The sequence below is a fragment of the Acomys russatus genome, chromosome 10, assembly GCF_903995435.1.
Source record: "Acomys russatus chromosome 10, mAcoRus1.1, whole genome shotgun sequence".
NCBI classification, from domain to species: Eukaryota; Metazoa; Chordata; class Mammalia; order Rodentia; family Muridae; genus Acomys; species Acomys russatus.
In genome coordinates, this window is record NC_067146.1 from 49,846,127 (window position 1) to 49,861,475 (window position 15,349).

Sequence of the window (15,349 nt, forward strand, 5' to 3'; positions counted from 1 at the left end):
TCTAATGATTGTGTCACCCCACAGCACCTGACTGTATTTTCAAAGGGCATCTTGCGTGGGACACAGCCCTGCCACACACACTGGTTAAATGGTCAAGCTAGGCATTGCGACAGACCATCCAATGCCCCCGCCTTTCTAGTAGATCCCTCTCGACGGTTTCTTTCATTGGCTACAGTAGTGTTGCCACAGTGGTAAAAGGTTTACAATTCCTGGCGTTATGCTCTTGAATGCAACTTCCTTCCTGTCTTCTGAAAAGGCGCTGTGATTGGTTGGCGCTTTATATCCTCCCACTTCCTTTCCCACGGGTGCCTTCTACAGCAGTGACTAGCATGTGCCTTTTAGAGAAAGGAGCCAGGCTAGCTGACTGAAAAAGGAAATTTATTTATGGAGTTCACTATTCTGTTTCTCTGAGACCCTAGGAGCCTGTTTTTACATCATGTCTCAAGATGGGTACATATGTTCTGAGTATGCAAATATCTATAGCGTAGGAACTGTGAAGGGGCCAACATTAGGTGCTAGGTACACAAGGAAACCAATGACCACTGCACAGAATGTCAAGGCTCCAGTCTTAAGATCTCCTAACCAAAATGATGATGGTGAGTGGGTCAGTACGGGAGGCTACATTTCATAGCTTTCTGAAACCATCAAAAAGGTGGAGAAAATTCCCATTACATGCTACCCCTAGCATACCATGTTAAGGAGTCATTTGTGTTGCTTGATACTTTTATTTTAATTTCCTCCCAGATCACTTAGATTCATATAAAACTACCCTTGATTCAGAAACAAAGCTATAGATACAAACAAGACGGCCATGACTTAAGTGTGCAAAGAGAGTGAGCCACACACAAAACTAGTTAGATCGGACAAAAGCAGTTAGATCTGACAAAACCAGTTAGATCTGGCTTCTCAGGTGAAGATACTCACATCAATCCAATGACTTACTACTGGTAAAAACAAACAAGCAAGCAAACATATAATACTGTTTGCTATATTCAAAGAAAAACATGTCCTGGGTTATCTGCTCCTGATAGACTTGATCACATGTGGATGACCCAGTCTCTCTTTCCTACAGGCTACTTTGTAGCAGTTTACTTGCCAGGTCATTTCCTTCATCTGCTTAACACTCAACACCCAGACTTGACCTGCCACAGTCTGTTTCTGACAGGTACAGTTGTCGCTTATCTCTCCGGGTGCGGTCTCCTTAGGCTTGGTCTGACTTGAATAGCTGTCTGGGTGAGAGGAGGTTCTTTTATTTGACAGTCGGCTCTTTTATTTTGTTCATGTTGGCTAGGAAACAACAGAGTGGCTTCTGTGCTACCTCTGAGTCCTTTACAGTCCCTGCCAGGGTCCCTGATCCTAGACTGCTCTTCTGGAAAGGTCTACAGAGCTGCCCTTGACCAGTCATACTTGATGTGGCTCCTATGGAACGCCTGCCTAGACTGTGAGAAGATGGCCGCACTGCACTGCGCGCTCTCCTGTGGTCCAGATGCAGGCTTCCTGGAAGACCAGGTGGGAAAAGGGCTCCTGTATAAACACCGGCAACAGATAACACCAAATATACTTGGTGCTTTATGATGAGCCAAAGTTATTTTTGCTTTGTAACAGTGTCTTGGTTGGCTCTCTGCCAGACGTCAGGCTATGAAGGTACATCTATCTGTTCTTTGCATACAGTTGTTCCCCTTATCTATCATTTCACTTTCCATGACTTCAGTTAACTTAGATCAACTCTCACTTGATCCTATTAAATGGAAAATCCCCCAAGGAAACAGTTTACAAGTGTTAGGTGGCATGCCCTTCAAAGTCGTGTGCTGAAACCTCATGCTGTCCTGCTCCACCTGGCCTGGGATTATGAATTGTCACTTTGTCCAGGGTATTCATGTTGTATCTGCTGCCAGCCCACTCATCCTGTCACAGTCATATGTTACCAGATCGCTATCACAGTATTACAGTGCTTGTGTTCATAGACTCATATTCTGCCTGGTAATGACCATGACATTTAGACATGCCAAAGAGAAGCCATAAAGTGTTTCCTTTAAACGAGAACTTGAATGTTCTTGACTTACTGAGTAAAGAAATAATGTCTGTCTAAAGTTGGCTGCTATCTGTGATTTCAGTATTCAGTATCTGCTAAAGACAGGGCTTCTACTTACTTTGGCCTCTTTCTGTTTTTTGGAGATGAGGTTTTGTTCTGTAGCCCGGGATGGTCTGGTATTTACTTTGTGACTCAAGCTGGCCTCACATTTGAAGCAGTTCTCACCAATCTCCCATGTGCTAGGATTTCATGTGCTAGCCCCCAAATGCAGCACTCTACTGGATTAATGTAAATAATAATGTTTATGTAATGTAAACAATAATGTAAACAAGTGCTCCAAGGACACACTCAGCAAATATGCGTTTCACAGGTTACCTGCTTTTCTCTCCTTGTTTGTATTTGGTATAACACATTACCAGAAGGGCCAAGCAAGCCAGCGATAGTGCCTTATACCTGCAATCCCAAATGCTGAGACAGGAGTATTTTTGTGAGTTCAAGGCTTGCCTGGGCTACATAGAGAGGTTGATGCTGTCTTGGACTATAGAATTAATTCCTGTCCCAATGTTCTCAGAAGAAACAGACGAACACCAAAGGTCTCAGATCTTCTGGGAAATATTCATTATATTTTAAATAAGATAGATGGCTTCTATTTTGTTAGTTACTTTCTGAAGCTATCCTAGAGAGTCAAAAAAATCCTCATCAACCAGGGTTTACTGCAGTTAATGGTTGACTAGTTAGTTGAAAAAAGTACACGTAAAAAAACACACGAAACATGGGTTGGAGAGATGGTTCAGAGGTTAAGGGCACTGACTGCTCTTCCAGAGGTCCTGAGTTCCATTCTCAGCAACCACATGGTGGCTCACAACCATCTTATGTGATTTGGTGCCTCTTCTGGCCTGCAGGTGTACATGCAAGCAGAGCATTGTATATATAATGGTAAATAAAGAAATCTTTTTTTTTTAAATAAATGAAACTTAAAAAAAACATAAAATATAAAATATACATTTATTTGCTTATTTTTAGTGTAGACTATGGCATGTTCTTTGTGAAATGGCTAACTAAATTTCAGTCATTTTCCCCCATAATACCAATACTAACATGCTCTCTCTCGTTTCCTGTCCTTCCTAAAAGGCTTGTGTATATGGATACACATGCACATGTGTCTTCATGTGCATACCATGCATATGTGCATTCACATCTATGTGCGTATGTGTGGAAGGCTAGAAGTGACATTGGGCATTTTTTGCAGTCACTCTCCGCCTTAGTTTTTGAGACAGGCTCTCTCTAAACCTGAAGCATCCCTTTTCTGCTAGGCTGACTAGCCAGTTGCTTTTGCCCCTGCCCCAGTATTGGGGTTATAGACATGTGCTGCACCCTCATTTTTATGTGGGTCCTAGGGATCAGGTCCCCATGGCTGTGTAGTTATCACTTTACCCACTGAGCCATCTCCTTAGCCCCTAAAAATTTATTTCTAAGGAGATCAACAATTTAGAGAACATACTTTCACCCAAGTTGTTCCTCTGCATCTAGTGATTTAGTGTATTAGAATCTGCATCTGGTCTTTCCATGGTCTAGAAACACGAACTTGAATTGTTCCATAATATACAACTTTTACTGATGCAACAATACTCCTTCTGCATCTGCGTTGCACTTGTCTATAGAAACTTTTATTAAGTTGCCTAAGGATAAAATGGCACAGTGGGTTTAGAATGAAGCATCCTGCGGAGAGTGAGCTGTGGCTGGGCACGCCTGACCTACGCTTGGTTAGCAGGGAGTGAGCTGTGGCTGGGCACACCTGACTTGGTTAGCAGGGAGGAGGTGAGGACTTCCTTCTCCAGCAACTGAACGTAGGGGTAGAAATTGTGTGAGAGAGTTGCTGGCACAGCACAGGCTATTTCTCTCAGTTGAAAGGGAATCACAGAGGCACTCCTGGTGGGCTAGTGGTGTGACAATGCTCACAGTACTGGCTGCCCCAGACCTTAAAACCAGGTTCTTGTTTCTAAGCCCAGTGGTCTGTTCTGCATTGCTCCTGCGTCCTCTCTCTTGATGGGTACTTTGTATAACACCATTCTTGGAAAAAAAAAAAAAAAAGTGCATGCTGGCTGAAGAAGGCTTATCTGGATCCTACCCTGATGGAAGGATATGTAAAAAGCGCCTTATTTACAATACTGCCATACACCCAGGACTGTGTTGGTTTCTAAGCTAGAGGTAGGTATAGTTTCGGTCCACTCCAAAATAGTTGTCGAATTTTAAAAACTCCTTTGTTTATGCATTGCATGTTGCATAATTCTGTACTACTTTGGTGGGACAGAGTACAGATGTAAAAGACAACAGAGTTCCTTGGCCCTTTTTTTTTTAAAGATCGTCCAGTGGGTGTCTGAGCATGCCTCTCCCTGCCACTCATTTGACCCCATCCAGGAGTTTCTAGTTGGTAAGTGTTGCTGATGTTGCACTTAAGCTGGGAGTCCAGCCCTCTGCTTTAGGGAACTCGGTAAAGTTGATAACGAATGCCTATGTCAAATGCTGTTTAGGAGTTTTGTTTTTGCTTCTGTTTTCCTTCTTAACTTCATTGCAATCGATGGCTAGTTACATTTCCTTCTCTTGTGGCTTTTGCAAGAAGCCGTGGTTTTCAGAGACCAATGAGATAAAGATCAGGTTTTGATTCTATATTCTTATTAACAAAAATTTCAGAAAGTGCATCTTAGCCTGATTTGATGCCGGCTGGCTCTGTACCAGGGGTAGGATGTCATCTGTGTAGAATCAGTACCAAATGGATTTTTTAAAAATATCATCCTCATTGTTAAAAGGAGAACCCGAACATTTTAAGCTATAGATAAAATCGTAATGGCTAAACCTACAGAGATATGAATGAGGTGATGAAACTTACTGGTCACTTGATGTGGTTCAGTTACAAAGCTGTCTTCTATTCTTGTTATGCCCTATTTCCTCTGCAACCTGCTCAGCCTCTTCCTACTGGAGTGTGTATCCAGAGCTGGTTGGCGTGGATGTGCTCTTACCGTACTCCTCTGTGCTGACTTGGAATGCAGTAAGTTAACAAAGCTGTGGTGAGTTCTCTGCCATGGTATCAGGGTAGACCACTCCTGCTATGCTAACCAGTGCTTTAGCTTCACCTCTGTTTTGACTGACAAGGAACTGAACTGAAAGTTCTTGTCAGAAGGCATAAATAACCCTAATCAGAAAATCCAAAATGTAAATAATGCAAAATCTGGAACATTTCGAAGGTCAATATGATGCCATATATGAAAAAATTTACCAAACAGGATATATGAATGTGCATATACACATCTTCTGTATATATCCTATATACATACACATGTATATGCATGCATGCATACACACATGTATATGCATCTGTGTTCTGAAATGCAGGTGCAAAAAGAGCATTGTTGGGTCAATAAGACTTGGATGTTTTGGGAAGATGGAAAGGCATGTTTCTATGTGTGTGTGTTCTGAAAGACAAAAAAATTCGATGTTTATATTTCTGTTCTGTTATTAAAAGAATTCATGTATATGAAGGATTTCAAACTCTAAATGACGCTGCTGCTCATTGTGCTGTGGCCAGCAGCGCCTGCCTCTTATCCCTTCAGTCAGATAGTGGAGCAGTGTGTTTGGTCTCAGAGCAGGTGTTGTATTAAAAAGGCATTTAGAGCCAATGGTGCATGCTTGTAAGTCTACACTCATGAGGCCTTGGCAGGAAGATCTTGAGTTGGAGGTTAGCCTGGGCTACATAGTAGTAAGACCCTGTCTAAAGAAAGAAAAGAAGCTGGGCGTGGTGGTGCATGCCTTTAATTCCAGCACTCGGGAGGTAGAGGCAGGTGGATTGCTGTGAGTTCAAGGCCAGCTTGGTCTACAAAGCGAGTCCAAGACAGGCAAGGCTACACAGAGAAATTCTGTCTCAAAAACCAAAACAAAACAACAACAACAACAACAAAAAAAAAAAAAAAAAAAAAAAAAAAAAAAAAGAAGAAGAAAGAAAGAAAAGAAAAAGAAAATATACAAATGTGTTTGATTTATTTAATTTTTTTCTGTTTGTTTAGAAGCATCGGCTCATATAACCCAATTCCTGGTTGTCCTGCCTCTCCCAAGTGCTGGTATTAGAGGCATGCACCACCATGCCCTGTATGTTTGATTAATTTCTAAATTTTTGATACTTGACAATAGTATTTTCCCAAAGACCTTCTTTCCTTGTCTATAGCTAATAGACTTCTTTGCTTCAGTGTAACTTTGCAAGGGAAAGGCCTGGGTTTCTCCTTTTGCCAGGCACCCAGGTTGTTGTCTTTCTTTTAAGTGACTTACGAATGTACAGGCAGACTCTGTGGTCATGCGGCAGGAAGTCTGCAGGCTACGCCAACAGATCAGGAGGTGCTCCCTCTGTGGGTTACCCATTGCTCTTTTGTCCTGTGTCTGAAGTGTGGAGAGGCAGGGTCAGGACCAGTGGTCCCTGGGCTGTGTTCTTACCTGGATGTTGTGTAAAGCCACCATCCTAATGGACAATGGTTCATCTGTTCATTTCTCAAGGCTCTCTGGGGGCACAGGAGACTCTGTGAACATACACACAATGGCAGCAGGAAGTCCTACAAGGCAATGTAGAGAAATCCACAGTATGACCTCTATACACTAGCCTCATCTTGGGGTTTACCGAGTTTAGAATAAGTTATCTTAAAGGCCTCCTGAAGCTCTGTGCACTCATGCTCATCTTCAGCAATGACGTAAGTAGTCACCTTTTCCTAGTCTACCATTCCCCTGGATTCTGCAACCTTAGAAACTTGCCACACTAGCAAGTTCACACATCTGCATGGAAAGAGTGACTTGGGTTGTTTTGTTTTGTTTTGACGGAGAATTCACAATTTTTCTCAGGATAGCCTAGGAGCCTCTCACTGGGACCAGCAACTGGGTGTTTAAAATAAACACTGTTAAAAAAAAAAAAAAACTTGAAAAACAAAACAAAACCCCCAAAACCCACACACCGAATATAACCAGAAACAAATTCTATACATTTTAACAACTTAGCTATACAGTTAAGTAGAATACTAGACATCAGAATGGTCTTGCTCATAGTTAATTCTAAATTGTGCATTGTAATTATAGTTATTTTGGAATGTTACCATTGTACCTTTAAAAATGTTATTTAGAACTTATATAAGTTTTTTCCTTGCGGTTGTAATAAAATAATACCAAGAAGCAATTTAAGAAAGAAAAGGGGTAATACAGTTCTTCACTGTGGAGAAAGCATGGCACTGCGGCTGGTCAGGAGTTAGGGAGCAACAAACGCTCCAGCCCGTTGGATTTATTCTCTCTGGTGATACATGTATGTAGGGCTGGTCTTCCCACCTCAGTACACCTAATCTAGAATGTCTCACGAACATGCCCAGAGGCCTGTCGCTTTGGTGACGGCACATACTGCCAAGCTGACAATCAATATTAACTGACACAGAACCTAAAATGGCATGCGCGGTGATGGGTGGCACACATCCTTAGCACAGATGCTCTGTGTTCCTATGGGGGGACTCAAGAACTCAGATATCCTGAAAGTTTGCTCCCTCATCACAGGTGACACTGCCCCCCCATGCCACCGCCCCCCCCCCCCCCCGCAATGCTGACAGGAATGGTGTGCCAGTAACATCCAGCCATTCAAGCACCAATCAAACATTTGTACATTGTTTTCTAGTGCCATATATGTTTTGAAGGAAATCTGAATTGACTGGCAGAAGGGCAAACTACATAGTTAATACATATTTTTTTCATAGTATCCAAGAGATAAGGGCAATTTGGGAAGTTTATCCTTTTATATTTGGTCCCTGCCCCTTTTTTAATGGACAGGGTTTTGTAGAGCTTAGGCTGGACCCAGAGTGACTATGAAGCCGAGGATGGCCTTGAACTCCTACTCCTCCTGCCTCTACCTCCTTTGCCTGGGATTAGATGGCTCATTCCTGGCTCACCAGTCTTGTTCTAGTTAGCAGAATGCCATGGGATGGGTTCCCTGGCATGAACTATGCATGTTTTAGCTTAGTCATGGGACTGTGCAGAAATTCTTGCCCCTGAGATCATGGTGGACCTCAGTGTATGAAAATCCCATTGATTTTGGTTCCTTCTAGAAAGAAAAGGACCAACTAGTGTTACTAATAAGTGAAAGAAAACAGCAGCAGAAAGGGGAGGTATACAGATGACGAATTCCATGGCTCCACTTAATTATGACTTTAATAGTTCAATTACAGTTTGCCTTATCTGCTCTTAAGTGAAAATGTCTAAAAATACAGTATTTGCTCTGTATTTTCCCACAATAATCGTTCCTCTCTCTTTAGAGAACCTATCAGCTATTACTTAAAGAATATTTCAGGAAAGAAAGAAAGAAAGAAGGAAGTTGAGTGGTGGTGGAGGCAGTGGCGGCACACACCTTTAGTCCCAGCACTCGGGAGACAGAGGCAGGTAGATCTTTGAGTTTGAGGCCAGCCTGGTCTACAAAGTAGGGCAACACAGAGAAACCCTGTCTTTAAAAACCAATAAATAAATAAATACACACTATTTCCTTTTCCAAGGCAAGAGACACACTGTGTTCTGTTATTTTTACCCTTGGAAGTTATTTAAAGTGGAGGTTATCACACAGGAAGCCAGGATGCAGAAGACACTTCCTGAAGGCCTGAGCATGGGGGTTGATATGTTGCCTGTATGTTTTCCCCTATTATAGGAAATTCCTGGAATAAAGCTTGTGACAGAAGAGCTTCCATTGCCTCTTATGAAGGTAAGTCCCTTTCAAAGAAGGGGAGGCCCAAAGAGACCTCTGCTGCCCCCAGTATTGTTGTGGTTTCAGAAGGTATTGCAGCCTGGCAGAGAGAGCTGGGTGGGCTTGCTGGAGAGTCCCTCCCCAGAGCCGTCAGCCACTGATAGGATGTTCTATCAGTTCTTAGGACTGCTGTTTGAAAAGGGAGGTTCCCTGAAGCTGGGAGAGACTTACAGAGCCTAGCTAGATCATGGATCACCCACCACAAGGCCTCTTATAGAAGGAGCTCTTTGAACACATCTGTAGAGAGGTTGGAATCGGCCCCTGCTTCATTTGTAGTCCCTCCTTCAAACACACACACACACACACACACACACACACACACACACACTCATGCACACAGGCACAATTACACACATGCACGCACAGACATACACACACTCACATACATACTCACACACAGACACATATACACACAGACATTTATACACACAAATACACACTCACATCTACACTCTCACACACACACTAACGCACACAGAAACACTCATACAAACATATACACACACTCATACCACACACATAATCACACAGAGACACACTCATACACACTCATGATCACACACACACTCACACATATGCACACCACACACACTTCCAGTCATAAAACCTTTAAGTAAACTGAGCTGGGATTTCTCGTTTCCTCGTGGCTCTCAGAGCAGCTTCTCCATCCCTCAAAAGTGAGGTGGCTTGCTGTAAGGGTCCCTCAAGCTCTTTCCTGTGGTGATGGGGCTTTGTGTCTTGTCTGCAGTCTGCTGGTTTCAAAGGGAGGATGGGGGTGGCTTGAGGTGAGGAGAAAAGAATATGCACATAGTTAAAAGCTGGGGGTCATTAGCACAGTTTCCTTGCAGCACCTTTGTTGTTTTTGGCGTTGTGTCTAGTAGTTACAGCCTGGCCGAGCCTGGGACATCTCCGGTGCTGGCTGCTTCTTGTGCTGTGCCTTTTATGTACATTTGATTCTTTTGGATCCATGGGGCTGCCAAGTGATGTCTCGAGGCAAGAGAAGACAGATGGAGGCTGTCTCGGTGGCTCTAGCTCTGGGTCCTAAGAGGCCCTTGAAAAATAGGCTGGCCAACTGTCTCCAGAAGCAATGTGGAGCCGCTGCTAAGCCCTCCTAACACAGGAAGATGAAAGGAAAAGTCATATTTTATAGGCAGCCACAGGGTATGCTCTGCATCTCTGCATTTCAGTGCTTGAAACCCATGACGTATTTAGCTGACAAGCCAATGAGGGTTTCTTTGTTCTGCTTTTGAGCTGGGGTTGAGGTCCTCAAGATGTGGGCCAGGCAGTTGCCCTACCCTGTGCTGTACCCTCAGACTCCTGAGTCCCTGGGATTCCATGTATCTAATACCACCATTGCTATAATAATGGTTTATCATGCAATATAGCTGGTGTAAGAGAGGTTTGTTTGAGGGATTGGAAGGGGAGGGGAGTTAGGGCGGGCCATTGGTCACCTAGACAGGCAGGCAGGCAAAGATAGAGTCAGGAGGGCAGACAAGGACAGAGGAAGAAAACGTGGGGCCAGAGGAAGAGCAGAGAGAAGAGACTGAGAGAGGCAGAGAGAGAGGGAGAGAGAGAGAGGGAGGGAGGGAGAGAGAGAGAGAGAGAGAGAGAGAGAGAGAGAGAGAGAGAGAGAGAGAGAGAGAGAGAGAAACTGAGAAACTGAGAAACTGAGAAACTGAGAAACTGAGAAACTGAGAAACTGAGCTGGGTGGTGGATGGGTTCTTATATTCCATGCACCTGGCACAAGTGATGACATAGGATGTCAGGCCCCCGAGGGCCCTGAGGGCAGGCCAGTTAAATCGTCAGCACATCAACATTCCTCCCTTTTCGTTCAGTGAAAAATGACAAACTGGGAAGGGGTGGTAAATTGGGAGTGAGGACATGTGTTCAGAAAGGCTGCTTCCTGCTGACTTGGGGGTGATGACACCTTTGGTGATTCTAAAATAATGGGGAGGTGAGGGAGGCTCACACAGTCCTGGGTCAGAAGGACGTTTCACTGCTGTCCAGGATCTGTGAGAACATCTATGGCTGGGAAGGAAGATGCAGGCCCAACGACTGGAGCACCTGCCTTCAGGATGTAGCTCGTGAGGAAACCTGGACCTGGCTGGATGCTGGAAGATGTGTACATATTAGAGGCAGAATATATGTTTGAGACTTTAGGGCCATGATCTTGGTAGGGATATGTGTGTGTGTGTGTGTGTGTGTGTGTGTGTGTGTGTGTGTGTGTGTTGGGAGGGGTCCCTAAACCAGGGAAAAGGGATAAATCCCACCCTCTGAAATAGGAAATGGGTGGGAAACTTAGGCTGTTGTGACAGTACTTATCTGGAGTCCATTTGACCTGAGAGGTGGATTCGGGTGGATTTCCTGTAGCTTACAAGCATCTTTTTAAACTCACAAAAGGAGATGAGCTTCAGACATGTTAGCAAAAACTCACTTGATCTTGGTTTTCAGTCTAGCTACACATCATGAGGGAGGGACTTCTTCTCTCTGTCCAGAAGACTGGATGTATATAAATTTAGTACAGTGAGAAACATTTTTAAGTCTATATTTAAGTCTATATTTAAAAGACTATATTTAAAAAACCAAAGGAAGTTTAAAATCTTAAGCTTGGAACCATGATAGTAGATCATATAGTGGAATGTCAAGTCTCTGAACAGTCTTAATATAACAGCAGCAACAGGCAGAAATCTGAAGCACTTAAGATTTTTTAAGACCTTAAATCACCTTCTTATAACCATATAGGTTTTCACTTGTATTTGTTAACCTTAAAATACCTTCTTAGGCCATAAAATACTTCTTAGGTCCTCACAACTTAAGCTTCTGTGTCCTTAGGCCTTACATAAGCTTTCCATCAGTTTTTAACTAGGTAATGAACTGACTAATGAACTAACATGGTAGCTTACCTTGGGGTGAGAAGCTAATTGTCTGGTCCCTATCTGTCAAACTACCCGTAGCTTAGCCATCAACGTGATCAGAGGCCTAAGAAGGATGAATTGTGATCTAAATGAATCTACATATCAGTCAAAATGACAGAGACCAATCTATCATCCAGAATCTAGACAGTTGTCCCAGGCTCCTGTGGTCTTCATGTCAACTCGGGCAGAGGCAGTCTGGCCATCAGGCACAGAAGAAGAGAGGCTGTTTCTATGGAAAAAGAACATGAGAGAGACTGACCTCACCTTGTCTTCAGCAGTGTGAGACAATAACTCTTTGGGTGTCCGGTTTGTCCACAGTTCAGGCTGGGCCCTGGCAGTGGGCAAGGCATTGGGGCAGTCTTCCAGTGGTTAGCGTACCGTAATCCATGGTTTGAGTCATCTGTTGTTTTCCTATCTTCTCAGAGACCTTGGGGAGTTACTGTTAGGATTTGGGAGTCTCTGTCATAAGTTTAAACATATTAAATGCCATATTCATCAGTTCTTTGACAGGTTTGAAGGTTAGCGTATCTGAGTTAAGGAATCTTCATCTGTCTTTGGTTATCTGCTCTGAACTGTATCTTGCAAACATAAAACAGAATGTTATGATCTATAATTATGTCATATTCTATGGGTAAGTGTTTGAGGAGCACATCTATCTCAAGTAGATCTAAACAGACAGACTTCACTTGTTTAACTTTGGAAGCATGTTCAGGAGGCTAAATAAAGCTTATTCTTGTGACTAATCACATTGATTCTTAGCATGACTGCAAATACATTTCTGGACACATTAAAGGCTTTGATTATTTGTAAGGCAATTGATTATTAACTTGCATTTCTTAATTATCATTAAAGAGTAGGACTTTAGGTTTCATCCCTGTTAGGTTGGAGCCTTAAAAAATCATTAAAGATAGTCCACAAAGAGACTGGGAGCTTTTTATGACCTTTTTATAGTGTACCGCTACACAGCATAACAACCTACCATATGATTTAGTTTATAAGAAGTTTATAGCTTATAAAAATCTAAGGCCATATTATACATTAGTAACATTAGCAAAAACATGGCTAAACATAAACTATTGAATGTTCTTAAAATTAATATAATCCCAACTTAAAAGTATCTTGGGAATCATGTCCCATGGTTTACGATGATCTAAGCAAAACTTTTAACTACTAACCCCAAGTTATGAGTTTAACCACATCCTGGTTTTGACCCTGGACTTTAAAAACATGCCTGGGTCTGACAAAGTGTGAACAATAACCCATTTCCAGAGTCAACAATATAGTAGAATATTATAAACCAACTTTAAAATTACATTTGAATTTATTATACCAAATCCATTGGCCAGAAAGCTTGGAGGTGAACCCCAAATCCAGGCAGCTGGCGGCAGGGGAAAGAAACAGCATTCATTCATGCATCCTAGAACTAGCATAGACTTAAGTTATTAGACATACATTTTAAATCTGAATAGACTGTTCTAACTTTGAAAGTTCACCATCATATAAAGAATATTTTGAACCAGGGTTGAATCACATGTACAGTTTATTATAAAAATATAACTTTGACTTTCTAAAAGTCCATACCAATTTAAAATGAGATTTGTTGCTTTTGTAGTCTAAAAAGGAGATAAAATAATAAATAGAGAGTTCATTAGGACTAAGAAGTTTTATAAATGTTGCTTTATACCACATGGTCGTCTTAAGATGGTGGATTCTTATGGCAAGGTGGTAAGCCATGTGGTTGACATGGTTACTTAAAAACATTTGTATAAGCAAATGATAAATCCTTATGTAAGAATTCTCAGTATAATCTCAAGTTTTATATTTTTCTCTGGAGAGTAGAGTATAAAGAAATCAGAGAGAAAGAATTTTTAAGTGTTGAGAAGTAGAGCCTTAGAGATGAGAGCCTTTGGGAGCATAGAGCAGAGTTTAGACATCTGAGGATCACTTGTCTGTGGTTGTGAGAATTTGGAAATTTGGCATGCCAATTTCTAGCCATCAAATGGGGCCTGGTAAGAGAGAACTCTCAGTCTCAGGCATGACGGCTGGAGGTGGAGAAGTCCACGTGGAAAGGCTGAGAGTCAGAGTCATGTGGAGAAATCAGACTCTAAGTAGAATTTAGAACCAAATTAACAGACAGGAGTGATCTTGAGAAAGCTGTTTGCAATGGGAAGAGTGCACACATTGCAGTCCCTGGTTTTACCTGTCCTGACCTGATGCAACTTACAGACAAGCCATCCAAGCAGCTTGAGTAAGAAGACCAGAGAGAGAGAGAGAGAGAGAGAGAGAGAGAGAGAGAGAGAGAGAGAGAGAGAGAGAGAGAGAGAGAGAGAGATATTCACGGGGGGGGGGGCAGGACTTAGAGATAACAGAAATAGGGATCACTTTCCATTTCGTCGATTGCTCTTAGTGTTCTTGAATAATATTAGAAATTTTATTAGAAAGGCGAATAAGTTTAAAGCCCTTCAGTTCAGGTTTGAGGTGTAGAGGCTGGGGGTTCCTCAAAGTAGAATGAGAAAATATCAAGACACCACTGCTGTGGATGAGAAAGGGGAAGGGGGAATGACAGGGTCATCAAGCACTCAACAGGGCTCAAAACTTAGCCTGGATAAGCCAGAGAGACTCAGCGCTTGGTACCTGGTACCAGGACTTTTGGCGGAGCCCAAAGGTGGAGATTCTGAAGGCTATAAGTGACCCAGGTCATTCATTGGGTTGTCACCCAGTGTCACCTAGCTCAACTCAACAGGGCTCAAAGCGTAGCATGGCTAAGCCTGGAGAATCTTGGCACCTGGTACTTGGTACTAGGACTTTCATTAAAGCCAGAAGGCGAGGAAGAAAACTGAGTTCTCATAGAGGGATCCCATACACACGAAGGATTGAGGAAACAGAAGGGTTGCAGCTCCGAGGATGCTGGGATGGAGACAGGTAAACCTTGCCTTTCAGTGGTGGGTAGGTGAGCTGGAAAGCAGGCTTGTTGCAGGAGGCAATGAGTTGGAAACAGGGTCCTGGTATGTGACTTAGACCCATGAGAAGCATCAGGAGAGAAAGCAAATCTGTTGTGGACAGGTGTATAAGGGATCCCGGTATGCCAAGACAATGCGCATGTCCACCGAGTTTCTCGGCACCAATGTTGTAATAATGGTTATGCCACACCCAACATATCTGGTATAAAGGAGGTTTATTTGGAGGAGGGTAAAGGGAAGGAGTTTGGATTGGACACGGAGACAGACAGACCGACAGGGATAGAGCCATGAGGACAGAAGGACACAGAGAGAAGATGCGGGAGAGGCAGGAGATCCGGGGTGGCCCTTATGTCCCATGCACCTGGCACAGGTGATGATGTAGGACATTGTCAGGACTCTGAAGGCCCCTGAGGGCAGGCTAGTGGAATCACCTGCACCCCAATAACCATGCCTAGAGCGGAAGAACTTTAATCCATAGTTCTTCAGTGCCTAGTGCATCAACTGCCCAGTCCCTCTACTTTGCCTTTGCCTCTGTCATACATATGCATATTTGACTTAGTAGTTATGGGAATCTAGAAACATTTGATCAAATATGAACTTCTAAGCACTTTTCATGCTGTTACATAAAGTAATGAATTG

At 42.9% G+C, this 15,349-nt stretch overlaps 1 protein-coding gene across 1 annotated transcript in view; it reads left to right on the forward strand.

Annotated features, from left to right (window-relative positions):
- The window catches only part of Gsap (gamma-secretase activating protein), an 80,375-nt gene that overhangs the window by 38,534 nt on the left and 26,492 nt on the right, over window positions 1-15,349 (forward strand). Inside the window, exons 16-20 of the mRNA XM_051152101.1 lie at window positions 1,073-1,165; window positions 1,292-1,509; window positions 4,394-4,463; window positions 4,996-5,078; window positions 8,739-8,792. Of these exons, the coding sequence (XP_051008058.1) occupies window positions 1,073-1,165; window positions 1,292-1,509; window positions 4,394-4,463; window positions 4,996-5,078; window positions 8,739-8,792 (518 nt within the window). The remainder of the gene's footprint in view (window positions 1-1,072; window positions 1,166-1,291; window positions 1,510-4,393; window positions 4,464-4,995; window positions 5,079-8,738; window positions 8,793-15,349) is intronic.